Source organism: Tursiops truncatus, chromosome 14 (genome assembly GCF_011762595.2).
Source record: "Tursiops truncatus isolate mTurTru1 chromosome 14, mTurTru1.mat.Y, whole genome shotgun sequence".
Lineage (NCBI taxonomy): Eukaryota > Metazoa > Chordata > Mammalia > Artiodactyla > Delphinidae > Tursiops > Tursiops truncatus.
The window spans coordinates 58,943,270-58,970,864 of record NC_047047.1 but is presented as its reverse complement, the minus strand read 5'-3'; the positions used below and the strand labels follow the sequence as shown (position 1 = coordinate 58,970,864).

General features: G+C 45.3%; 1 protein-coding gene across 3 annotated transcripts; it reads right to left on the bottom strand.

Annotated features, from left to right (window-relative positions):
- On the bottom strand, positions 1-26,351 carry CDC42EP3 (CDC42 effector protein 3). Of its 3 annotated transcripts, none has more exons than XM_019943199.3 (2): positions 24,590-26,351; positions 1-4,067 (listed from the first exon to the last, which is right to left on the bottom strand). In XM_019943199.3, the coding sequence occupies exon 2, from the start codon at positions 3,829-3,831 to the stop codon at positions 3,067-3,069; it is 765 nt and encodes a 254-aa protein (XP_019798758.1). In that variant the 5' UTR covers positions 3,832-4,067; positions 24,590-26,351; the 3' UTR covers positions 1-3,066. The 3 variants fall into 3 exon arrangements, with proteins under 3 accessions (XP_019798758.1, XP_033694603.1, XP_019798760.1); XM_033838712.2 differs by having other exon boundaries at positions 24,628-26,351; XM_019943201.3 differs by having other exon boundaries at positions 25,294-26,351.
- Positions 26,352-27,595: the final 1,244 nt, after the last annotated feature.

The following is a 27,595-nucleotide window of genomic DNA, read 5'->3' as shown; positions in this document are numbered from 1 at the left end:
TTCTCTTATGTTCAGCCAGTTTAGTCATTTGTTTGTGACTCTGAGTCACTGAAATGTGATAACTAATGGCGTTACACTTATGAAGAGCTGAGTACCTTGATATTTTGATCTTTTTCAGTAGGTGATTTTAGGTAGAAATTATCTATCTTATCCTTTGTTAGGACTCACTGCAAAGGGAAAAGACTACCCACAAGAACCTTGACTGCTACACCAAGGGTCTCTACTTATATAAATTGCATGGTCTCTTTTCTGGTTGTTGGGTCACAGGTGGCTCGCATTCTGAATTTGCAAGTAAAGTGCCATCTCGGTAAATTAGGTTAAAAGTGGCAGAACGGTCACAGGCTGAGAACATCAATTCAGCTCTCAGCAGGTGCAAGCTGGAAGAGCCTTTTTGCAGGAGAAAGCTTCCACCAGCTCTGCACCTGCTCCCTAGAGAAGGAACCAAGTATTAGAAGGGCTGCCACAGGAGAAATGACTCAACAATATCGTTCATAAGCCGGATGTGGCTGTGTCCTTTCTAACAGGGGCATGTTTGTTGCCATCTCAATGATATCTAACCTAATGGGAGGGACTGTTTGTGAAAGGGCTCAGAGGAAGTCTAATGGGTAATACCTAAAAGGATGCATTATTGCTTAGATTCTATCAAACAAACCTGATACTGGCAGAGCTGTTCTCCCTATTCACAGAGGGAGCAGAGGAAATGCACAGATGTTCCTCATCATTTCACCTAACAGTTTAATCTTTTCCTTGAGGTCATGCTGCAGATGAAGAGTAAAATGATAATATGATCAACAAAAGTTAAGATGGGGAATGTGTTGAAAGAGTCTGATTTAAAATGATGAGATACATCAGACTCTTCTTCATTCTCAAGATTTAGAAGAGGCTATTTGGAACTGTGAACTGTAAGTGGGTGTCTCGCAGAAAAAGAACACTGGAAAATTGTGGGACAGAAATACAACCGGGGAATTAAGGCAGGAACTCAGTGCTCTAAGGGAGCTTGTTGCCTCTTTCTACTTCAAGTCATCCTAACTGCGTTTCATCCACAGCTCAGATTATTTCAGCTAACCAGATGATGGAATTGCAGCATCTCCAGACATGGTGAGAATATCACTGAAACGTTTGGATGAGGCAGTCATTTCAGGGATACATTCTTTTTTTTAATATAAATTAATACATTTATTTTTGGCTGCGTTGGGTCTTCATTGCTGCGCACGGGCTTTCTCTAGTTGCGGCAAGCGGGGGCTACTCTTCGTTGTGGTGCATGGGCTTCTCATTGCGGTGGCTTCTCGTTGCAGAGCACGGGCTCTAGGCACATGGGCTTCAGTAGTTGTGGCAGGCGGGCTCAGTAGTTGTGGCTCACGGGCTCTAGAGCGCAGGCTCAGTAGTTGTGGCGCACAGGCTTAGTTGCTCCGCAGCATGTGGGATGTTCCTGGACCAGGACTCGAACCCGTGTCCCCTGCATTGGCAGGTGGATTCTTAACCACTGCACCACCAGGGAAGTCCCAGGGATATATTTCAAGGAGAAATGAAAGTTTTTGCGTGCAAGTGTTTGTCTTTGAGGGGGAAGGGGTGTTGACAACAGGATCAGAATCGGTGTGTTCATTTCCTGTTCCTGTTTCCTTAACCAACATCCTCAGGGCATCTCTGTCTTCTTGGGGGCAAGGTGCTCTGCTGCCCTCCTTTTTGGCCTCCTTAATCTTGTCTGTATGGCACCTGCTGCATGGAAGCATCTATCCTGTAGGGACAGGGCTGGGGTTGCACGAGTTTGCCGTGTTAAAGTAAGGGAGGAGATTCACAGAAATGAGTTTTTGAGAAGTTGGCATCAGTGCTGACTTAAAAAAGAAAAATTCTCATCTCACATGTTCATTTTTACTAAAATTGAGGGGCCTTATTTTTAGAATCTCAAACCTTTGGGCAATAATCAAAATTACTGAGTGGGTGGAAATCACCTCTTACCTTATTTTAAAGGCTCATGTACACTTTACAGAAGCAATTTTTCTAGCCCTGGACTTGAAGAAAATATAATTACTGTCTTATGTTTTTGTTTATTACTATAACCAAGCAAGTTGATTTTAACATTTACTCTTTATTGTGTTGTATGAAGTACCTATGTAATGCAAGTATGTACTGTACTAAAATACCCATATTTCCAAATAACATTATGTGGTGTAGCCCACAGTCTCTGCAGAAGCATTGTGAGTAACCTGTGCCTTTACACTTTACAATCCATTGTTGGCTGATGTGAAAAGTATGATAACAGATGAAGAAAAAAAAAATAAAGCTAAGTATGAATACATTTTTCCAAACATACACATACACAGCTTAGAATGGAATCCCAATGGAAAGTCAAATGACCATATTTGATGTAGTACCTATAAGATGTAGACTCTGCAATAAAGAGCCAAAGGCACATAAAAATATATTTTAACTTTAAAAATAACTTAGTTACAGTAATACTTTGCTTGTGTCTTACCAACATGTAGCTGACAGTCAAAATTTCGCAATATAGATATAATATATAGAGATATATAAGAGCTACAAGCAAATCCCCAAAACCCATAAAGTTGTTCAAATGTGAAAACAGAGAAAAGTTTTAACACTGAAGAATTTGCTATGGTGAGCCCAAACGATATAATATAGAAAAGAGTCTAGAAAAAAGGCGTGGGTGTTAAATAAATTTTGACTTCCTCTCGCTCAGAAAATGCCAGAGTACTGTAAAGGTCCTTAATGTGACTGGCACGGCCCTTCATAAGTAGTGCCAGCCCTGGCCAAGCCAGATTTCTTATGTGTCTGAAAACAAAAAATGTGAGCTGTACATCAGCAATGCCCGCCGAAAATGGGTTCTGACTCACTTCCTCTCTTTGCCAGGATAGGTTTGTTTTTTTTCCACTGTTTTTGCAAACAGGGTATACCAGGTAAAAAAATATTTTGTAGGAAAGTTATTTTAGAAAACCCATCACATGACAGCAAGTATAGCCAGCGAAGCTCTTCTCTTTGTGGTTAGTTTTGTTTTGTTCTGTTTTTTGATACCTTTTACCCCAAATGAAAAGAGCCGGCGGTGTCCTGTTACTTATTTTTATCCATGACATTCAGCACCTCATCTAGAAATGAGGGCCCAAGATCGAGCTGCAGGGAGAGGAGGGAACCCGTGAGATCAGAGAGGGACTCCTCTGATTTAGTCTTTTCCTTGACGAGCTCGCACGGGGCGGAATGGTCAAACATGTCCTCGGCCGCCCAGTCGGGATACTGTTCGGAGAGGCTGGAGGAGTGGCTGCCCCTGCCCTGGCTGGACTGGGATGCGGACCCGCTGGACCCCCACGAGACGTCCCCCTGGTGGACCGTCCCGTTCTCCAACAGGCTGCTTTCCTCCGGAGCCTTCTCCTCCATGACCGGCTCACAGCTAAGCCGGGGCAGCTTTCCCGGCCCTAAGGACTCCTGTTTGGAACTGAATGTCACCGGTGACAACAAGGGCAACATGAGTGCCTGGGACCCTCCGATGGTTGGGAGGGAGATGGCATTTTTGAGCACCGGAGAGGGCGTTTCTGTGAACATGGAGTCGGAGGTGCTGTTGGCCCGGAAGAACTCGTTATGCCCAGGGAACTGGCCCATGCGCGCTTTCTCCTGGTTTCCAGGTAGAAGCTCATAGTTGCCTTGAAGAAAGGAAATGTCTCCAAAGACATCGTGCTGGCCCTCTTTGCCAATGTGAATGGTGTGGCGGAAGTCTCCAAGGGGAGGGCTGATCATATCTGGAGACAAGATGTCCCTCAGTTTAAATTTCTTTCCTTTCTTGTTATTGGCAGCTTTCAGGTAAATTGGGGTCTTGGCTGGCATTTTGGAGTTTGAGGATGTCGATTTTGCAAAAGGGGAAAAGGGCGACTTTCTTCACAGATGTTATATGTTTCCCAATATCCTTTTTGATAGGAACTGTCACATCATTTTTCTCAAGTAGCTCAGAAGTGGCTCTGAAATGAGATGGAGGTCTAAGAGGCCTTCCTGGACTTACAGCCAAGCAGGGCTTTCTGGAGAGCCGGTTACATCCGCCAGTCCCTTCCACAGCATGGAGAAACCTGGAAGAGAAACCAAAGCAGGTTATAATTAGCTGACCCTTCAGGGATCACTTGGGCTTGACTTTTTCACTTTTTCAAGAGCCTGTAAATAATGGCAGGACCAGTTCCCATCTGAAGCCAAACTTTATTTTGTTTCTCTCCATTAAGCAGGATAAAAACTTTGATCTTAACAAGGGTCCACTAATCTTAGTCTTACTTCAGGGGAAAAAAGAAAAAAGGGAGATAAAGAGAGATTAAAAAACCCAAACATATGACATCAGCACTTTTTAAACATGGTCATGGACACAATTTTCTGGATACGTCTGAGATTTTAGTCCTTTTCCTCTGTTATAAGAACTGCTCTCAGCACATGAGCAGAGTGATTTCAGCTCCTTAGACACAACTGAATTTGTTTTAAAATATATATTCTCTCTTGCATTGGCGTTCACACTAGCAAGACGAAGAATATTTTGTTGTTGATTGACTTCTTTATATAAATAAAAATGCAATACAATGAAGTCCTATAAGGAAAGGAACTGGAAATATCATTTACTAAGTGACAGTGAAGCTAGTATCCAACAAAATCTCAGTGAAAATGCATTCTTACAGTTGAGACAACTGAGATTCGGAAGTCAAAAAAAAGGAACACTCTTTCTCAGTAACATAAAGCCATTATGGAAGTTGGAGCTGGAATCAAGTTGTGGCAGAGAGAACGGGGCTGTCAAAAATTTCAGGATTTTAACCTAAATGGGAAAAGAATTTGAAGAAGAATAGATACATATATATGTATAACTGAATCACTTTGCTGTACACCTGAAACTAACACAACATTGTTTATCAACTATACTCCAATATAAAATAAAATAAAAAGATTGTGAAAAGCAAAAAATAAATTCAGGATTTGGCGACATTCTGAAATGGAAGGAAAAGAACAAAACTGCTTCTTTTTCAAAGAGAAAAGTGTGATCATACATAATAGGTTGGGTCTTCACTTGAGAATACTTTAGAAACATTTGCTGATAAGCTTGTATCCTTTCCCTGTGGTAGGCAGGGTTCCAAGTAAGTGGCCGCCTGGTGTTAATGCCTTTGTGGGTAGAACCTGCGAGTTGCTTCTAAACAAGGTGATGAGATGTCACAGCCCTGATTAGGTTACATTATAAAAGATTCCATCTTAGCAGACTGGAGGGAGGCTCCCTTTACTGGTTTTGAAAAAGTAAGCCATTGAGAGAGGGCATATGGAAATGAATTCTGCCAGCAACCTGGGGGAACCTGGAAGTGGATCTTTTCCCAGTTGAGCCTCCGATGAGACCATAACTCCGACCCCTAGTTTACAGCCTGATGAGACTATGCATCTAAGCCCTGCCTGGACCTCTGACCTGCAGACACTGTGAGACAGAACACAGGTAGGGCTGTAAGCCACTATGTTTGTAATTTGTTACCCACGTAGAAAGTTAACACACTCTCCCTGCACATGCTATATGACACAATTAGAAGTGATGGGCTACAAGAAGGTTTGGGGCTCTCGTTTTACAGATGAGAACCTCTTCATCTCTTGAAAATAATCCTCCAACTCTTCAGTCACATCAGCTGACATGGAGAAGCTAAACCCTTCGCCACTGTGGGAATTCCTAAAATGGCTCTGCTGTGACCTCTCCCATTGGGCTGTCCTCCCCCTGGCCGCAGAGCAAATAAATAAGTAAATACTCCGAGGGCTGGGTTAGATGGTGGCTTGAGAGCCACATTTGCTTTGTAGCAGCTGGAGGCCGTCTATATCTGCCCCATATTTTTTTCCTTTCAGCAACAGTTTTAAATTCATTTGCCTGTGGCAGATGGTGAGGACTCTGCTCCAGCCAGGTAACAAGTAGCTCTGTTTGGGAAGTGGCAGGCACCCAGGCCTAAGGAGGCAGAGAAGGATGAGCTGGAGAGACCACCCCTACCCTGGCTCTGGGAATGGGGAGGAGGCCAAGGTGGCATGAGGGTTTGCACCCAGTGCAGGCTACCCTGGAAGTTGCCAGATACGACCACACACTCCCCGGAGGTGCCTGGTGGGTTGGCCTTCCCACTTCAGATTAGGAAGGCACAGAGATACCATGTTACTAAAAGAGATGCTTGATACCAAGTGAGTAGATGGGGAACCCTAGCATGGGAAGACATGCTTGTGAGTCTGACATTCTCATAGTTTTAACTCTAATTTGGGTCTTGTAATAGTAACAGAAGTGGAAGCCCTGGGTCTTCGTGCTAAAACATCAATGTCCTTCCCCTCTAAGTGCACAACAGCCCAGGGCCCCTGCCACCCAGGGTGCCTGGTGTCGCCTCCCTGCCCCTCTAGGCACAGTATGATGACCACCTGCAGAAGCAGCTAGGGCGCTGGGCCTGCAGAAGGTGGGGGGCAGCCCCGAAGAACAGCTGCCCACTGGAGCTGTGTCCTCAGTGCACAAGGCCAGGAGGGCAGCTGCCATGGAAAGATACAGTGTGTCCACTGCAACTCCAAGGCATGTGAGGGCTGCATGTGGTCAGCTGGTGGAGCCAGGGTTATGCAAGGCCAGAACCAAGGCATGGCATTCATTTCAGATTCTTTAGAAAAACAAAAATAGCACGAAGATGCAGCTAGAGTGCTTCTCTGCTCCTCTGACTGGATCACTCACATTCACCCTTTACCTGTACAGCAACTGGGGATATTGGGGAGCAGAAGTGAGGAGAAAAGGTAGAGGGTATGCCTGCTACACTTGGAAGGCCCAGTCCTCAGTCCCTGCCTGGCCACAGCCATGGCCATGGGCCCTGCAGGCCCCTCAGCAGAGGCTTGCTCGACCTGGTAGAAGCTGGGTTTTATGTCAGTGGAGTGGATGCAAAGGTGGAAGACAAGCAACAAAAAAACAAAGAAAAAAGTAAGAAAAGGGTTGGTGAGCAGAGGCTAGATAAGCTGCAGGCAGTAGATTATCAGGAGTGGGAAAAGAAAGGAGATACCTTAAAAGGCATTTTTCTTTCTTTCTACAAATATTTACATAGTATTTACTGCATGACAGGGATGGAGGCTTCTAGGACTTTGGAAACAGTAATTTGTATTGAATTTCTATTGTGTGCCAGGGCTAGGAGCCCTCCAATTCATTGGAAGTTAAGGGAATTTGGTGCAAAAATGTCAGTTTTACAACTTTAGACAAGTTGATGTTTGTGACATGGTGCTGGGAAAATATCTGAGAGCTCTGACCCATCCATCTATCTTATCTGTTATCTTTCCTCCTCCAGCTCAGGGGCAACCATGCTTGATCCTGGGAGAGACAATCCAATACCCTGACTGCTTCCTCCCCTCCTTTCTGCTTTCTGAATGTTCTGGGCTCCTTGGCTTATCAGTCAGTGGACAGCCATGCCCCAGGCTGACTGCTCAACAACTTCTATGCTGTTGCTAAAGCAGGAAACTGCAGGGTGGTTTCTTCACTGGGAACAAAGTGCCTGGTCCTGGAGAGGGTATGTGTGCATCTCATGGGAACCACCAACGTGTCATATGACAAGAAATGTTTATTGAGAACGCCTCTATGTGCTAGGCACTGTTCCAACCTTTGGTGTGTTCTAGCTCACTCACAAGAACACATGTTAACACCCCCATTTTACTGACGAAGCATCAAGGCACAGGCTTTGCCAAGGCCGCACAGCTACTGGGCACTAAGCCAAGTGGCTGGGCATGGGCTCCAGACATGAGGGTCTTGCCATTTAAGGAGCACACTCCCTGGGAAGTCAGTCAGCTCCCAAATGATGAAGGGGGTTCCTTCCAAAGCCTCTTTAAGATACAAATATGTGATAACACGATGGGCTGATAAGAGTAGGGAAGCATGCACAGGTCTAACCTCAGTGGAATGCAGTATCTATGAAAACTACAAATCACATTCCTTAGGCCCTGGAATTCCACTTACAGAGATTTATCCAATTTACGTATACGGGAAATAAGGAAATAATACATATACAGTGTTGTCGGTCCAGCATAGTTTATAACAGCCAAGAGTTGGAAACAACTGAGAATTCCCTGGTAGTCCAGTGGTTAGGACATGGAGCTTTCACTGCTAGGGGCCCGGGTTCAATCCCTGGTCGGGGAACTAAGATTCCACAAGCTATGCGGTGCGGCCAAAAAAAAAAAAAAAAAAAAAAAAAAATTGGAAACAACCTAATTGTCCACCTTTAGTGGACTGTTTATACAAATTAAGGTGCATCTGTACAAATGAATATTACACAGGCCTAGAAAAGGATGAAGCAGCTCTTTATATGCTGATATAGAAAGAACTTCAAAGACCTATATCTTCAAAGGAAAAAAAAGAGAGGTGCAAAAGTGTGTTGATAACATCTGTACTGGCTTGTATGTAGATAAGCTTTCTCTGGAAGCATACACAGGAAATAATGGTGAGGTGCCCACGGGGAGAGGAAGTAGATGGAAGGGGCTAAGGGTGGAAGAGAAACTTTTCACAGTACATCCTTTCATGATTTTGGATTTCTGAACTACGTGCATGAATTAGCTATTTAAAAAAAATAAGTACGAGGGTTGTTTCGGGCTCAGATTGCACTTTCCTGCAGAGACAATTTTATACGTAGGTCCTAAAAAGTCTACCGAACCCATAAGTCACTGATAATAATGCAAAAAATATTATGGGAAAGTGGGTTCAAAAGCCAAAATCTTAAGGCAGAAGGCCTCACGAGAGGGCTGAGCCTCATCTCACCTGAGCTTGTCAAAGGGACAGATCATTCCTTTCTGTGGTGATCAGGCCTTCACCAAAGAGGCTCCACTAGTCTGTATTTGTAGGATGGAAAAGGTCTCAGAAGAGGTTTTTCGTCAGAAGGAAATGAGAAGAGGGAAGAGCCCCAGGATGCTGGGGAAGGTGTGGGTGGCAGGGTACCCATGTGGAGGGAAGCACAGGCAGGTGGAGGTACTGGGGCTCAGGAGTATAGCTCCTTCTCTGAGAGGTGGTGGTGATGCAGATGAGCAGCATTTTATGATGGAATGGTCCTAAAGGCCACAACACGAAATCCCGTCCCTCCTCACCATTTTCTGAAAAGGAGTCCTAAAGGCCACAACACGAAATCCCGTCCCTCCTCACCATTTTCTGAAAAGGAGACTTGGGCTCCTGGAGGCTGCTGGTGGCTGACCCACGTAGTAGCAGACAGAGCAAGGGATGAATCAGAGGGAGAGCCTGAGTCAGGTGGACACCCAGGAGGAGGAAGCGGGAGAAGAAGACAGGAAGAGCTAAACCAAAAGGGCTTACAGGCCTGACTAGAACTGGAGAGCCAGCCCTCCTGGGTGTTCCAAGATCCAAATGAAGAGCATTTCCAGCCTTTGCGTATCGGTCAGGACTCTACCACCATCAACAACTCTCCACACTTGGGACTCTCCTGCTCTCCAGCTTTCCTACATTGCCATCATTCCTCCACTCCCACCGTCTTGGAAAGAGGAAGGAAGAAAGGGAGGAAGGGATGAAGGACTGGAGGGAGAAAGGAAAGAAAGAAAGAAAAAGAGAGAGAAAAAGAAACCATCCTATGTGTAGACCTTTCTCAAAACGCTGCCCTTGACCCTGAAATCTGAACTCTCCAAGATTGCTGATTCCGTTCTCCGGAAGTTCTTAGATCACTGTTTGCTCCTCTTCCCCCGCTTAGATGACATTTGAGGTAATATTCATCTTGGAAATTATAGATTCCTCTGAAAACAAAGGTTCCAGCTCCTGGGCACTGGAGAGGAGAGACTGGCCAACAAAAGGGTTCAACTCCCCAGTCAGTCGCCTGTCACCGTCTATCAAGGTTAGAGAGGATGTCCGGCAGATGTGTGGGCGAGAAGTCCAGCTGCAAAGGCACAGACCCCCACTCACAGGAACTTGTGAGAAGCTCAAGGGTTCCAAGACACAAAAGGATTCAGGAGGAAGTTGAAGGCATGGTTTTGATAAGAAAGGCAGTGTCAGGTGGTCATTCCTGTACCAGGCCAGACAATTCCAGTTTCTTACATGTGACTGATTTAAGCATAAGTGACAGTGCTAACAAGAGAAATCAACACAGAAATAATAATTCAATGAAGAAAAAAACTGAAGTGGCCACCCTTCCCTTCATTTCCTTATCATCCTTTTGGTAAAGAGAATGATGCTGAAAAGACCAAAACAGGGCAGCAGCCAGGAGGTGGGGGAGAAAAAAAAAGGGTTATGAAAAAGTCACACACTCAAAAATCAGTCCCTGGATGACCAGAGTTGACAGTACTGGCAACTCACAGGGCTCTGAAAAGAACAAAGGGGTTGAGATTTTTAAAAATTCCATTTATTTTAAGAAAGGAATGTTTGGTTTGTCTACTAATTGTTTTTAGATTAATTCTTAGGGGACAGAGAGGATAAAAAGGTTCTTGCATCCTGCACAATAGGTTGCAATGTTAATCTAAAACACGCATGCATAAAAACAGGGCAGGTGGGGGGGAGGCATGTGTGTGTGTGGCTGTCCTGGGGGACCTGTGGGCCTTTTCCTTTCTTCAGCTTGCAGGAAGTGAGTCTGCACTCGACTTCCCCTTTCTTGCTTAGTTGTCACGTCCTTCCAAGACCCCCTAACTTCCTATCACTTTTCGCTTTGTCTCAGTGTTGAATCAGCATGCCCTTCTTCCTAGCACCCAGATGCAGCACCGCTGCACCATCTGGGCCCCAAGCAAAAATACTTGGTTATTCCTCCTTTGTGCCTGAGGCAACAGTCCCAGGGAAGGATGGTGGCATGGCCAAGAACCCGCCACCCCTTACACCCACAACCATCTCTGGGGTATTGCTCTCCGTTGCCAACATAGGGAAGTCAATTCCACTGCGATGAGCCCTGGAAAAGTCTATTTCACCCTGGGCTTCACACTTTAAAGGGATAAAGGTGACCTGGAACATGTTCCTACAGGTTCCCAGGAGTCCAATAGGGAGACAAAGGGACTCCGTCAGGACACGTGAGAAGGTGAGGCGGAGCAGCTTAAAGAAAACTCAGATACTGAGGGAAATGAATCTTCAGGGATCTGAAGGATTCACTGAACTGTAGTGGAAAAGGGATTAACTTGTTCAGTATGAGAGGCCCTAGGGCTACAAAAGCAGAAGCTACAGGGAAACAGCTTTTGGATCCTCTAAGGGAGAACCCAGGGTTCTGGCAAGATGGAATGGGTTGCTGTGGGAACGGGGCAGTGTACCGGGCATGCATGGAGGATGTCACCGGGCAGCAGCCTTGCCCCTGAGCATCTGAGATGTGCACAGTGGGTGGGGTCTCGTCCCTATTCATTTTGAGTGTCCCACAGGGGAAAACTATCACTGCTCATTTCCTTATGGCTCCACATCACACTCACCCATAAAAAACACAGACTTTTCCTAGAAGACTTTCCATTTGAAGACAGCAGTTATTACTAATATAGGGATGACCAGACAACCTTCTGTATCAGAAATACTAAAATATTATGACGATGAGGGCACTCATGCCAATCCTTTTGCAAACCTCTGTAGGAGTGTGTCTCTGGATCAAAGTATTTTAAAATTCAAGGAGAAAAAAAAATCATACTACTAGAGATCCAACATTGAACTTACATGAAAATCTAAGACAGAAATAAATGTAACCAGAGAATACCCTGGTAAATGGCATCCTGAAGGGATGCTTTTCATATTTTTAGTCTGTTTTACTCCACCCACGAGAAGATAAAAAGATGCCTTTTCTATTTTTAGATTCTTATCCTCTCCCCATATTATCTGAACTGAGGACATAGCTATATGCTGCAAGGCTATAAAACGCCATTAGCTTAGTTCCCAGCCGCCTGGCTGTCATGCAAATGAACTTATAGCCAGACTGAGCGGACTATTTTATAGACCCACTCAAAGTCTATGCTACATCTCAACCCGCAATTATTTATAAAGGGACTTCTCGTTTATGATTCAGCTACAGCTTGTATTTATTTTTCTTTTACAACCCTGATTATATAGAGACCCACAAATACCATATGGGAGACTCACTGCTAATGTGCATACACTTCTCACATTTATAGGATCTAATTGTACTGTTTGAAAGGGTTTTTAGAAGCAAAATTGGAAGACAGAGCATCCACCTCAAAGTACCAACCCTGCACTTTTGAAGAGAGGCCATTTCAACCTTTCTCCCTATTAAAATGAGTTATTGAGGAGGACTCAAGACGGATGTGGAGCCCTGGCAGTTATAACGAGGCAGGAGAAGGGCCTGGCTCATTTACCATGACGAGTTTTACAAGGGACTCAGCCTCAGGGCTGGGCAGAAGGACCAAGGCAGAGGCGCTAGCTGGTGGATATGAATCAAATAAGACCATTCCTGTGAACTGCTCCCATGCTTCTAGAACTAATGGATCTGACCTGGTTTGTGAAGCTGCAAGGAGAATATCAACACAGGATGAGAATCTCACCCTGAAGTTGTCAGCAACATTCAGCCGGGAATAGGCTCAAATCTGAAAACTCAGCTCAAATCAAATAACTTGTAAAGTTGCTTAGCTGCTCACCAAAAAAAGAAAAAGAAAAAAAACCCTAATATTTAAGTCAGTAACTATTCTATGAAAACTCCAACTATGGCAATAGGAATATCAAGTGATCCAAACAGGTTTGACAGGTGTCCAGAAATTCAGACTATGGTCACTTGACTCATACTACATATGGTATGGTGTTCTTCGTCCTTTGTCTTCAGAGCACATGTAATTTAGGTCTCTTGACTATACTCTTCCTTCCCTAACAGGATGAAGGGACAGATAGGGATTTCCATGCCGTCCTCCCATCCTGCTAGGGCCCTTGACAATCGTCCACACTCGTTGCAGGGGCTCCTCTGCATCACACCAACACTGGGTATGTTTGGAACCTGGCAGTGGCCAGTGCATTCTCTACCTACTTCCACGGCAAACCCCACTGTGTTATAAACATGGAGGAGCCAGGATTTCAGCTATGGCTGGACTCCACAGTCTGTGCTTTTAACCACTGCTGATTTGATAACTAACGTGACTGCCGTGGAAGTGGGTTGAGAATGGGAGTGTCTATTCCAGGCTATCTGTCCTGAAGTCTGACAGCACCAAGAGGAAATGATATACTATGATCTCAACATCAGTGAGAGGCAGAGATGATAACCTGACCTTGTCATTAACTAAGAATGAATAAAATGGTCCCAGATACCAGCCTTTCCAACTCACTAGGAATTTTCAGTATTTTTGCCCTTGTCAAAGAATCTCAAAAGGGATTTGACTTCATGTGAAATAAAAGCCATGAGATTAAAATTTTGAGGTAATAAAAGCCCCTGAGTCTCAAGGAGAAAAAAAAAATATCCTGTTCTTAGAAAAAAGCGTTAAATGCTGGTAATTATTTTCCCAGAGGAAACACGTGCATCGTGGCCATGCATCGGGGCGCCTTGTACACCCACAAGGCTTTCGCCGGGACAATGGCTCCGTTCCCTTGCTATTGACACGTGACTTCCCTCCTGACTTTCTGAAACTAAGAAACCTGTGTTCCTTACGTGAATTGTCCTCCCACCTCTTTACCATCAACCATTATTCATAACATCCTCCAAGACCTGCTTCAGTCACTTCCTTCCTGGAGAAATTCTTAAACTCACCTCACGCAATCCAGGCTCATTACTGCCTTGCTTGGAGGTTTTCTTAGGGCTCCTAAAGAGCTTATATTTGTTTTCTTTCCTGTTCTCTTGTGATTTTGGGTCTGATATCTTCTGGTAGGTAGTAAGCTCAATAAGAATAAGGTAGGCAAAGGTGCTATAAAAAAGGAGCCGCTGTTGTTAACAGTCTCTTCTTTATGCTGGATCACTTACAGAGCCTCCTCTTGGGCTGCAAACACAAGAGGCCCTTAAATTTTATTGAATAAGCCCTTTTAGTTTTCCCTATGCCCATCCCTTAGATCAAGGGTCTGCAAATTATGGTAGGTGGGTCAAATCCAACCCTGTGTCTGTTTTTGTAAATAAAGTTTTATTGGAACACACCAGTGCTCATTTTTTAATGTACTACCTTCAGCTCAGTAGTTCTCAACTGAGGGTGATTCTGTCCCATCCCCCCCACCCCCACCCCCGCAGGTGACATTTGGCAATGTCTAGACATATTTTTGATTCTCATGACTGGGGGTGGTGGCATCTACTGGCATCTAGTAGACAGAGGTCAGAGGCACGGCTAAATGAACATTCTGTGACGCACAGGACACTGCCCCCACAACAAAGAATTTTCCGGCCCCCGTTCCCTGTAGTGCTGAGGGCTGGAAACTGGTAGAGCTGCTTTCAAATGACAAGGTCAGAGTTGAGTCGCTGTGATAGGCTGTATGTGGCCATCGAAACCTAAAACACTAAACTGACGCTTTATGGGAAAAGTTTGAACCTCTGCCTTAGACATTGGCATTTTCACGGGGTTGGATGGTGGTTGTCCATGGCCCAGCCCTTAACAATCTTCCAGCAATCACACCCCTGTCCTTGGCCTCAACTACCTCTAATGCTAACTTCCAAATCTGTGTCTTCAGCCTATACATACCTTAGTCTAGACCAGTGCTACTCAAAGTGGATCTATGGACTAGGCCAGTCCATGATGAGATAAGGAAAGAAATTGAAAGTAAGCTTCTAGAAACTTTATGACATAATCAAGCATGCGGATCTGTGGATTTTTCTTATTGGTCAGACTCTTGGCAAGTTTGGGAGCTGTGTATGATCAGGTCTGAGTGGAAACTGGGTGTGGTCCAAGCAGCTACTCATTGTGTTGTGCCAGGTATCCTATACAATCCACTGGAAATTGAAACAAAGAAACAGAACACTAAAAAACACTGGTCCTTCACAGAAAGAAGCACTGGACTTTTCTCCCCTAGTCTTTCATACCTTTCTCTGTTGCCTCCTTCAGGTACTTCCCGTTCAGCTTACCCCTGATGGAATTTGCCATCTTTCCTCCTCTTGCCAGCCCTCAGCATAGGCCTCCTGTACTTTTCCCTCTCAGTAAATGGCAGGAAGTCACCCAAATCCAAAACCCAGCTGTCACCCCCGACTCCTCGCCCTGCCTCATTCTCCACATCAAGTCCTATTACTTGTCTCCTCTTGTCCATCCTACTGCCTCATGCCTCAGCCTCACTTGTAGCTTTCACGATCTCTTGCACAAGGGCATTTGCCTTCCCACCTGTCTCCTTGCCTTCAACCTCATCTTCCACTTTATGTTTCAGTCTCTATCAGAATGCACCATCTAGAATGCTCCCTTAACCTTGAGTGGCAGGCCCACCCTTACAGCCTGGAGATAAGATAGCCTGTGAGGCCCACTTTAGCAATCAGGGTCTCGCCCAACCCTGCAGCTACATGTCCAGCCAGTCCTCAAGGCCTATACTACCCTTTTATACCTCAAACCCACCAACTCTCACAGTATACTGCAATTACTAATGTCTACTCCACTAGGCTGCCTTCTCTTGGGAACAGACTGTATTTAATTCATGGCTGGTACTGAACAAATGTTTGTTAAATGAACAAATGAGAAAGTTTGAGATTGCCTTGACATCTTTCCTCTTCAACCCTGCCTGCCCTGCTGAAGATGCAATCTGAGTCTTTCTGTGACTCCTACAGGAAAATAAATTTAAAACATCATCTAGCAAGGAGCTGTCATCTATTTTCTTGTGGCAAAGGGTTTCTTTCTTTTCCTTTCTCTATCCGTGCAGGGTTAGAATTTAACAGCTTATCAATGTGAGCCACAGTAATTCTACAGACTCATACAGATCGTTGAGATTAAGGCAAAAAATATTTGTTGACATGCTATTTCAAAGGGAAAAGACTTCCATCCATGACTGCCATGTGCAAATAGAGTCTTAGAGAGACAGGCAAGACTCTAGAAAGATCTGACAATACATTTCCCGGAATGCAGACTTACAAGTTACATTTAAGCCAATCTTAAAGAATGAGGCCCAGGAGAAACAATGAGCTTGCTCGCCTGACCTCTCCTTTCAAAAGGAAATGGATTAAGGGGAAACTTGGATTATTTAGCCCAAGATATACAAGGGAACCTGCAAGAAACTGTATAATGAACATTCTACAGAAAAAGATTGTTTTAATATCAGTGTATAACTAGCACAGATCAAGTACTTAAAAAAAAAAACCCACCTATTAAATGAATGAACACATGGGCAAGCAAAACAGTAGACAGAGCTCTCACTGCTATTCTAGGCCTTAGGGGAGGAAAGAACTGGGTGAAACGTTGAGCCAGCCCTATAGGATTCTTTTACAACTCCAGACCATATGGGGGCCAGTTACCTCCTGTGTAAATGGGATAATCACCCCAAACCCGTCTATCTCTCAGGTGATTATAAGAGCTGAGTGTGAAAATCTTCATAGAGTGCTATGCAAGCACAAAGCATCTTTATCCCAAATGAAAAAGCAGAACATCTACTGAAATACAGTGCTAAGGAGGGGAACCATTCTAATTACCAAAATAACCATATCCATTTTCTCCTTAAAATGTCTCTGGCAGTCACCAATATATGATTGCAGATGGGGCTAAAATGATTTGTGTCTGCCCTGTGAACAACTGGAATTCTTACCTCCAGCTTAATTAGAGAATAATTCTGTCAGCAGGACACGGAGCTAACTTCTTTACAGGTACATGTATCCTTTATCTCCAAGGGTAATTCCTCCAGCCTTGAGAACAAATGGGACTCCTTTGAGTCAGGAAAATTACAGCCAATGATTGGTCAGATGAAGAAAAATTTAAAGGCATACAGTTATTTTCTTTAAATATTTGGTGAGCTGTCAGGTGAGAGGGAATCAGTACCATTTGAAGAAAAGAATTAGGTGTGTGATTAAGGTTCAAGGAGAGGCCAGGTGGGGCTGGATGGGAAGAAGTCTAACCAACTTGAGTTAATCAGCTTAAAGAATGGGAAAGGCCCATCAAAGGAAGTTTTCCAGCTGAGCCTGAGACTGTGGTAGGAATTCCAGAGGGGAGGGAGAGCATTCCTGCACTGGGAGAGGAGTTTGGGGAGATACCCGCTAGTCTGTGTTCCTCATTTCAAGTAGCAGCCCCCCGTATGTGCACATAAGCTTCATGTGCACACAGACAGGTAATAGAATCATAGATTTGTGTTTGAGATTTATTTATACTTAATAAAGAAAACGGATGTTAGAGTTCTAGCTTCTAGGGAATTTTAAGAAAAAAAACAATGCTTTTTAGTGAAGTTAAGACTATCCTTAGAATAAAAATACTTTTTACTAGTTTATAAAATTTTCATTATCTTTTCTCATTTTCCTGATATTAAGGGTACAAAGCAATGCCAATGACTTTCTCTGAGAGCCTCAGCTTGCTCATCTGTAGAGTGGAGATAGTAACGGTGTCTTCTTAGCAGGAGACGACACATACAAAGTAGAAATAGTTGCTAGTGTACAGCAAATTCAGGTTTGCTTTTGGAACTTTTATTTCCCCCCAATGTTTCTGATCTGCTGTTGGCTGAGTCTGCAGATGCAGAACCCACGGATACAGACAGCCAACTGTATAATTCCTCATTCTACGAAAAAAATGGAATTGGGAAAAAGTCACTGTTTTACTCCCCATACTGCCCCTGAGATATGTCCGGCAGTGGCACTACCTGCCCTGTCAGGTGAGCCCACAGCTTAAGGGCTTAAGAGGAATACAGAACAAAATCCACCCACGAGCGTAAACTTCTACTAAAACTTATGTAAGGCCAAAAATCAACATTAGTTTGGAAAACATTTCACTCTGAAGTCATCTGAGAGCAGGAAACGAGTTTCCAGTTCGGTGCAATGCCGTGCACAGTGGGACATGTGGCTTGAGCTGATTCATTCAGCGAGCAGCAGGCTTTGGAGAGAGCCTTCCATATGACTTCATCCAGTCCCTGGCTAGTCATTCACCTTCCACAATGTCCATTCAACAACGAACATCTAATAAGGACCTACTGAGTGCCAGGCACTATTCTAGGAACCGAGGCTACAGCAATGATGTGCTCACAGAGCCTACGTCCCAGCATGGAGACAGATGATCAGTGAGCACACCAATGATGAGTGGCTCATGCAGGCATGGCTGAGAGGTCTAGGTGAGCATTAGGAAACAACAACGCTCATCCTTCCAGCACCTGGACTGCCCAGTCTGTGCTGTAAGCGGACACACGGTACCGAGCCACCACAGTCACACCTGGGCAGGAGAAAGCTTCAATGGAGGTTGGAACAGCCCAGCCGAGAAGACTTTGAGGAAGTTCTGGTGGTGGCCTGATTTTCAGAGTACCTTGGATGATCATTATCACCAAAACCAAAGGATTGGAGGAACCTCCTTTTGAATTTGAACATTTGGTAGCCTGGGAAGGAATAATTTTACTATGGTCAGACTTAAGCTTGGGTAACTGAAAAGGATTTCTGGCTTAACAATGCTAAGAGAAGATAACACAGGTAGGACTAGATTGTCCATTTTTTCATTAAGTCCTATTGTAAAAAAGATGAATGCCAAGCTAAACTAGGTTCAGTCCCTACTCTCAAAAGAGCCAGTAGTCTAGGCAGCCACAAGGGTCAACAAATGATCATTTAAACACAATCAGTGTTAAAATAGGAGAAGGTACAAGACACTATGGAAAATGCCTCAGATACAAGGAAAAACCAAACACAAAAAAACAGAATCACAGCTGTTTAGAGCCAGGAGAGAGCTTGGAGAACTTCTACCAGCTTCCTCTGCACCCCCATCCTTCCCCTTGCACATCTTCCCAGACAGAACTTACCCAGAGATGGGCAAGGATTCACCTTGTGACATAGCTGGCCAGTCAAGGGCTTACCCCCGTCTCCTGCTGTGTTAAAAATCAATGTTACGTGTCTGAACTGCTCCTTGGCCAAAAAAAAAAAGTTAAAAAAATAAATAAAAAGGGAAAGAATTCACATATATTCTGAAATGGCAAAGCCACATTTTACCTAAAAATGACTTTGCTTGTTTAAAAAGTTGTGTGTAGCCTAAATGATTATAATGGATTTGAACAGAACGGGTCTTTTTCAACTAAACACACAGTCATCTATCATTGGCATGATGCGTCTACAAATATGACCTTCAGGTTGTCACCAGAACATGACGGATTCCCAAATGTGTAAGCTGTCTAAATAGAGGCCTGACTTTGAAGTTCTCTGCCCTCCACGTTGGCTTGGGCTGCCCCGCATGGATTTGCACTAGGTGTGTTTTTTAACACAGGGTTTTACATATTAGTATAGTAGTAAGACTGCTATGCTAATAGGTGTCACTGATCCTGGCTCACTGGATTCTAGAGCTAGAGATGATCGGAAATCATCTAGAACCAAAACCTTCATCTTAGAGATGAGAATAAGACCCCAAGAGGTCACAACCTGGGTCAGAGCTAAGACCAGAACCTATGTTTTCTGATCTCCAGTCCCTCTGTGATTGTCTCCACTTAATTCTGCATGAGTTTTATCAAATAGAATGGCGGGGTGTTTGCTAGCATCTTCTAGTGCGTTCCTGTGTCTCTGGCCCTGTACACCCTGCAGTTCTCTAAAAGGTTCTTGAGTTCCTTCAGCTCTGTAGGGCAGGCTACAGCGGGTGGTGTCTGCCTCTGGCTTGATGGTTCCCAAAGTGTTTCTTGCTAGACTAGTCCTGGCAGCTGCTCTGTGGGCAAAATGATTTGATAGACACTATCTCCGTGTGGAGATTCACTGTACCAGCGACATTCAATGCTCTGAAAAGTCCTGCAGGGAGGGACCTTCATCAGACTGGTTTCCCAAAGAATCCTCTTCTGATGCTATTCCTGTCTCAGAGTTCACATGAGGTGGTGCTGTATTAGCTAACTGCAGGTGTGTGATCTCTGTAACACTCTAACAAAGAATCAAAGGCTAGAAGATTAATGATGACTTTCTCAAATATGCAAATAAAACCCAAACCACTGAAAATCCAGGTTTTAAAAAATTTAAAATTTGAGGTTCAAGCATTCTACTATTAATTCATGACTTGATCAAGAAAATACTAATTTGAACTCATCAGCCCTTAAACTCATCAGTTTTCTTGGCTATTCAGACATAGCAAACTTTCTAATATCAATATGATTTGTATTATAAAAGTGTATGCTTTAATTTAAAAGACTGCTCTTCCACCAGAGGTACTGTCAAACTCAGTCATCACTATGAGACTGGGTGAACCCGGGCACTCAAGAAGTACAATAAGGCCAAGGAAGGCATCTTTTTCTAAAGGAAAGAACATACCTGACTTGCTGTAGAACTATTTGGCTACTGATATTATTTATTCTGGTTTGTGGGATGCTGTTTTGGTTTGTAACCTTGAAAGGATGGGGGCAGGAAAAGGGGAGATTCCAAATGGAGGTGAAGAGTCCTAACGCTGTTGCCTTCGGTTTTGAGACAACTTGGGTTATTTCAAGCCAAGACATCCTTTCCAGAACCCCTGCTTCAATCTGAGCAGCCTCCCACAGCTCATCACAAACCCACAGTATCAAAGGCAGTGGAGGCCAGGCAGGCCCCTTGGGTTATCCAGGGCACCCCTCTAGGTTTCAAAGGCCTCCTTGCTCTTTCACACCAGAAGGTTATCTGGCAGGGTCTGGGGCATGTACAGAACTTAGAACTGTAATGAGGCCTGACTTCTGCCAAGGACAGAACCTTCCTGCACACCTTGCTCGTGGTTCCTGCATCTTGCTTTAGCTCCTCTTGGGGCAACATCACGAGTGCCAGGGACTGCAGGGCCAGGCACCATGGATGTGGTCACCAGTCTCAAGGAGGTGACTATCCAGATCGGTTACTGGACCCTGCAACCCCCTGACCTCTAGAACTTCAAAGTAAGGATGTGTTCCACACACTAAACTCCACTTCATGTTTGGGTCCTGATATTCCTAGTAAATCTGTTTGTTTATGGTATAAATTAAACTGCTCGGGTTACCGCTAGCAGTTTGATGCTGGATCCACTGCAGATGACTACTGGCCATACTTGTGAGTTGAACTATCTTCAATAAATAAAATAATTCACATGGTATTCCCAAAGGCTGGCAATTACTGTCATCTTCCTTTGGGCGGTGGTACTGTGAGATACAGTGTACTGCGAAATGAGTTCTCTGTCAGAGGCCAAAAACCCTTAAAAGAGTCTGATTTAATAGCTTCCCTGGCCTTCCTCCCTGTTGGTGAGGGTGGGGTATTTATTTAGCATAAGGTCAAACAGACCTGAGTTCAAACCTGATTCTGCTACTTACTTAGCTGTGTGACCATGGCCAAGTTACTAAACCTTTCTGAGCCTGTGTTCTCATCTGGAAAATAAGAACAATACTATCTACTTCAGAGAGCAGTTGTGAATATTAAATGAGACAACAAGTATTAAGCACCTAAGGAAACAACAAAAGCAATAATGAAAGCATCAACTTTTTATTGGGTCTACTCTGGACCTGGCCTGTTCTGAGTGTGTTCTTTTTTAACTCATTTAATCCTCAGAGTAATATTATCCTCATTTTGTAACTGATAAACTGAGGTACACAGGCTAAGTAATTTGCACCAAGTCACACAAGTATTGAGTGCCAGGGCCAAGATATGAACCCAGACAGCCTGCCTCAGAGGCTCTTAACTTCAGGGTTTTTCCCCATCTCCTTAAGCAGAAGATGCTGATCTTTGTGGAAAATTAGCCAATCATTCATGCACATACTGGGTTGCTAAATTGCATATGCATGTTTAGGTATGTTCCTTACTGTGTAATTTGGGGCAAATTATGTAAGAGGTCTTTCCACACCTGTAAAATGGGGATATTAACAGTGCCTTCTTCATAGAGTGATTATTAGAAATAAATGAGTTATTCAAGGTAAAGGGCTAAGAACAGGGCTTGGCACTTAGGGCAGGCTCCATGTAGGAAGTACCTTTGACATACAAATTCACGGAACAGTGGGATATATTAGGAGAGTTCTTTGGCTTCGGTGCTTGGTAAAGATTTTGTGGCTGGCTTAATCTAGTAGTTTCAAATGACTATACTGTCCTTGCTCTCTGGCAAACATAACTGCATTTAAAAAACAGATTTAGGGGCTTCCCTGGTGGCGCAGTGGTTGAGAGTCCACCTGCCGATGCAGGGGACACGGGTTTGTGCCCCGGTCCGGAAGATCCCACATGCCACGGAGCGGCTGGGCCCGTGGGCCACGGCTGCTGAGCCTGCGCGTCCGGAGCCTGTGCTCCGCAACGGGAGAGGCCACAATAGTGAAAGGCCCGCGTACCGCAAAAAAAAAAAAAAAAAAAAAATAGATTTAACTTTTTATTCCATCAGTGAATAAACAGGTACACAGGATTCTAGTTAGAAAGAAATTAGGCCCAGCTTAAATAAAATCAGACTGAAAGCAAGAATTTTCATAATTAAAAAAAAAATCAGAGCAGTCTTCCTAGAGGTTTTTCAGGTTATGAATTGGAAGTCCACTCTCTGGATAAATGTTATGGCTACTGGGCAAAGAGCTTATGAAAAATTTATGGCCTGGTAAAAGTCTTTTGGTGATGTAGGTTAAAACAACTTTATCCCCAATGCTGTTGAACACCACGAATTTTAGAAGGGAAAAAGGGCAGCTTTTGTGAACATGTTGGACATAAAACACCACTTTAAAGGAAAAGTTGGACAGCAGGTAGGACAAACCAGCTCATGTGAACAGTTCTGCAATGATTTTTATGGCATTGTATTTATTCATATTGCACCACGTTTAAATTTACAATAAAAAGCAAAAAAATGTGCAACACTTATTACTCTGGCTGTCTTTACATGTTCCATTGAGATACAAAACAGAATTTCACTGCTCAGATCTTAAGGGAAGGGGGAGCTCATCTTATTTCATGTCTGTAGCTGCTGCCACAGTCATAGCACCATGTTCCAATCATGGAATTCATAATGTAAATCTCTTGCAGATGATAACCACTGGAAAACAGGAACTGCCATGGATCCAGAAAGGCTTCCAAATTTCTCCTCTAATGTTCTTATCTGTGAGCCCAGAGGCTGGTACTGAGTGTTTTATTCAATGAGTGATGCCTGTTGGGAAACCTACATTCTTTAAGAGACTTAATGAAGAACTCTCAACCATTCCTTGGTTCTTTGACTATTAGTCTTTATCATTAATTTCACATGTGACAATGCCAAACATTTCACAACTGCCCTAACTTATCTCTGAGTGTTTCAACCTAATCTGAAAACATACCTGTGTAGCTTATTCTTAACTGTCAGAAGAGCTCATAACAGATCTTAGCTGGTATCAAAAAGAGAATCTCTGGAACTGTCCAGAAAAGAAGCTGCATTTCCCTGGTCGTTAGATGAAAGATCTTTTCGAAGTTAGGTTATAGGAGTCTTTTAAATTGCCTTAGGGATACCCCTGGGGCATCATCAGGGCTTCTAGGTGAGCCTTTTGTCTCCCCGTGCTTCCCTGGGAAGTCCCCAAGAAAGGCTTTCCTATTCAAATCTGCTGCTCTCCTGATTTGTGTTCTTTATTAAAGGCAGCGCCCCCAAGAAACTCTAGGATACTACTGTGAAGCCTAAGAGCTGGGGGGTGGGGAGGAAACCTTTGTCTCCCTAAGACACTCATAAATTCCCTCCCCTTACCCAGCACCTCCCACCCCACCACCTAGCACGCATCAGCGGCGACTCCCCCAAATACACCAGGTCTGGAAAGATTCATGTTGCAATACCCTTCTGACATTCCTATTCCCGCCCTCATTTTAATTCACTCACTTTTTTTTTTTTTAAACAAAATGTAATTACTTGACTGTCAGCTTGGGCTGCACTCTGGGGCTTTTACTCCTTTCAACACAGCTGCGCTCCCAGCTTTGATGCTGCTGTCCACGCAGCTTGTCCCAGCCACAGCCTGGCTCTCGGTAATGTAACATTCAAGTGCATATTTATTTTTAAACTGACCTCTCAGACTGTACAGTATAAAGGAGGTCCTGCCAAAAAATATGCTACTTTCTATTTATAAGATGAAACACATGCCTCCCGAAGTCGAGAGGGGGATGGAGTATAATAATCCATAACGAAAAAATGGCCAGATCCATTCGTCCTTACATGTCCGATACTTGTCAAGATACTTAGTTTCAAGGAGAAAGGGGAAAAAAATATTGAAAACACTTCAGTTGTTCAGAAACCACCGTACCAAAAAAAAAAAAAAAAAAAAAAAAATCGACTGCCAGATCTGCAGGTTGGAGCCCCAGGCACAATGCCCCTCGTCAAGTGAGGAGAGGGCACCCAGCGGGTATTGCCACCTCAGATCTGCACCGTGCACCCTGTGCAGCCCTGATGCCAGTCCTCGGTGGGAGGGGAGCGGTAGCAATGTGCGGCTTGTTCTCAGATGGAAAAATGCAGTACGCGCCCAGAATGGCTGTCAATAGCTCGGAGGGTGCAGTGTAGCCGCGCAGCCTCACCCTGAAAAGTGGTGGGCACAAACGGTGGAGCTCTGCGATCTGGTCGTGCCGCTCGCACCCCTCCCAGTTTGCTTTATGTCCCCTTTGATCCGTTGGACACCAGCTGGAAGGGGATGCCCTAGGTATCCCTGCTCCCTGTGCATTTCCAAGCCTAGCCCCCCGCGCACGCCGGAAGCGGCCACGGCCGCCGGTTTGGACATACTCACACGCGCAGAGAAGAAGCCGTGGGCAGGCAGCAACTCACCAGCGGCGCCAAGGATCCCAGCCGCTGACCCCGGGGCCGGGCGCCGCAGTTCCCGAAGGCGCACGCAGTCCCTGCCCGCCACGCGCAGATCCAGCCGGGTCGGCCGGAGCAGCGCCTGCTCACAGCATTATGTGCTCGGAGACGGCGTGAAGGCGCCCAAGGCCGGAGTCTCCGAACTCTCCCCCAGCTCGGGCCCCACCGCTGCCCTCCCCGCCCTCTCGGACCGCGGCCGGGAGAGAAGGTGCAAACTAGACTGAGCGCTCCGCAGCCGTACTCCCGTACTGAACCTGCGAAGGGCGGGGCGGGGCGGCGCGGGGCGGGGCCGGCGGCTCGCGGGGCGGGTCAGGGCGGGGCGGAGGGCGGGGGCCGCAGGCAGACCCTTCCAGCCGCTGTACCTGAGCCCCGGCCCGGAGCGGGCGGACCGGGTTCACCCGCGGCCCGGCCTGCGGGCCCCCAAAGGACAATGGATTTTCATCGTTACCGCCCCAGCGCCACCCCCAGGGATGCGGCTTCCCTGCGAGAAGCTGCGTTCGGCTCCCTCGGCACAAAGAAAGGTCTCGGGACGCTCGGTTCGAAGAGGGACCCAGGGTGCTAGCTCCAGGGTGCCCGAGGACAAAGGGACTCCGCCCGCACCCCGGACACCTGTACAAAACCTTGTGCGCCCACCTCTCTTCGTCCCTACGATCCGATCTAGCCCGGCAAGGCTCCGGCGCGGCGGCCGGGGGACCCTCGGGCAAGAGAAGCCACCTGACCGCGCCGCCCCGGCCCGGCCTCGGGCCCCCGGGCCACTCGAAGCCCCAGTTTGGGGGGGAGGGTCGTGTTCTGACAGTTTCCAGCTTGATCCCCTTGGAGCTGCCGCCAAAACCCGGAGAGTGGATTTGGCGCACTGGAGACGCCAGGGGCTGCTGGCTGAGCAGGGGCAAGCGAACAGCCGACGCTGCAGGTTTTTCCAGTCCAGGGGGAGGCGTTTCCTCTCCCGCGGGGTCCCTAAAAGAGATCTGCCTAAAGCTGGGGCAAGCGGGTGGCGGCCGCCCCCGGACGAGCGACGGGGCGCAAGTGGCGCAGTGGCTGGCCCTGGACCGTAAAATTCAGCCCTGGGCGGCACCTGCGCCCGCTGCGCGCCCAGCCCCTTCGCCCGGAGGCCGAACATGGAGCCGGTTAATTAATTTTCTTAATCCGTCTCCGTCTCTTCCTCCTCGAGTCTTCGGCCTGGGGAATGAGTAGGCGACAGGAAACGGCGGTGTTTTCCGGTCGTTAAGGTCCCAGCCCGCACGTTCGGCCTGGGGAGGGGACTGGAACCCTGGAGAGTCGGGCTCTCAGGGCCCGACCCCAGCCCCGGGACTCTCAGGTTGAACGGAAATCCTGGCACAAAGAGCGATCCTCCAGGGGACCTTGACTTTCCAGAGCGGTATCAGCTTCAGGTCATCACAGCGACGCCCCTGGGTCTGTCTGCAACCTTGAAGGATGCATATTAAGCCTATGTTGTAAACCTTGTCTGATGTTAAGGTGAAGTGAAAAGGAAACGGACACAACTGTTCTGGAAAGCAAAATACTTGGGTGGAGTGTTAAAAGCCTCAAAGAAAATAATAGTTGGCAGGTCAAATGGCCATGAAGTTGGAAGTCAAATACAAAATTCAGCTGAAGTGATGTTAGAAATATGACAAGCAAAACAGTCCATGAAGATAAGAGACCCAGCATCGTTTCTTTTCTTCAAATGACAGCTACTCCGAAGTTTCCTTTGGCAGATACCTGAATTTTACTCCAGATTCCTAAGAGTTTTACTAGGGGTTCATATTTCAAAATATATGTTCCATTTGGCACTAATGTATATATTTTATGTATGAATTTATTGAAAAATATTAAATGTTACTGGCCTACTTAGATAAAGTTATTTTATAAATATTTATGCATAGCTTTCATTGCACATAGTATTTTTATAAGTACAAATAATATGTATATATATTTATTAAATACCACATGAAAAATTCCTTTCGCACACACATTCTTTTTTTTTTTTTTTCCCGGTACGCGGGCCTCTCACTGTTGTGGCCTCTCCCGTTGCGGAGCACAGGCTCCAGACACGCAGGATCAGCGGCCATGGCTCACAGGCCCGGTCGCTTCGTGGCATGTGGGATCTTCCCGGACTGGGACACGAACCCGTGCCCCCTGCATCGGCAGGCGGACTCTCAACCACTGCGCCACCAGGCAAGCCCCGCACACACATTCTTTACACGTGTGTCTTGCATGTAAAAAATTTTTTTTCATTTGCTGTGTCATTAGATGCTGTTAAAAACACTTTATTTCCACATGACTAAGTAACTTGTTTTACAGCTTATGCAAATATAGAGTGGAAAGTTTTTTGAGGTAGCAATTTTATTCCCAAACCCCATTTTCACTTTTCTACACCGTTCCTTAACTTCTAGAGACCTTCCCTCTCTGCCCTTTCTTTATGAGACTTCACTTCTGGGCTCTAAACAGTTTATCTGGAACCTACCCCTTCAAGGGCCTAGTGGTGGTGATTTGATTTATCCTGGCTTCTTTGATGTTCCACATTATTTATTTGCACTGGACATCTTGGTACTGAACATTTCCAGTGAGGGAGAATGCCCTTATATAGTGGATTATCCTTCCAAACGAGGCATTTCCTGTACCATGATGTCTTTTGGGTTTGGTGGATTTTTATTTCAATATGGAAGAGAGAGAAAAACTTTGCTTTAGGAAGATTTTAGGAGTTCTGAGATTCTGCTCCGGGTTACAGAAAAGTTCAGCACCTTGAAAAACAGGTGGTTACCTTAGAAAACTAAGTGAGACTAAGAAAGTGAACACAGAGAAGCTATTTTAATTAGTTTCAATTAGTGTACTTATATCTGTAGAGCAAGCATCTGTCAGGTCCAACGATGGGCTATTTTTCTAGTCCCTGCGGTGGGAGAAGAGCCAAGAAGTATTAGCAGAAACCTGCAATCTACTT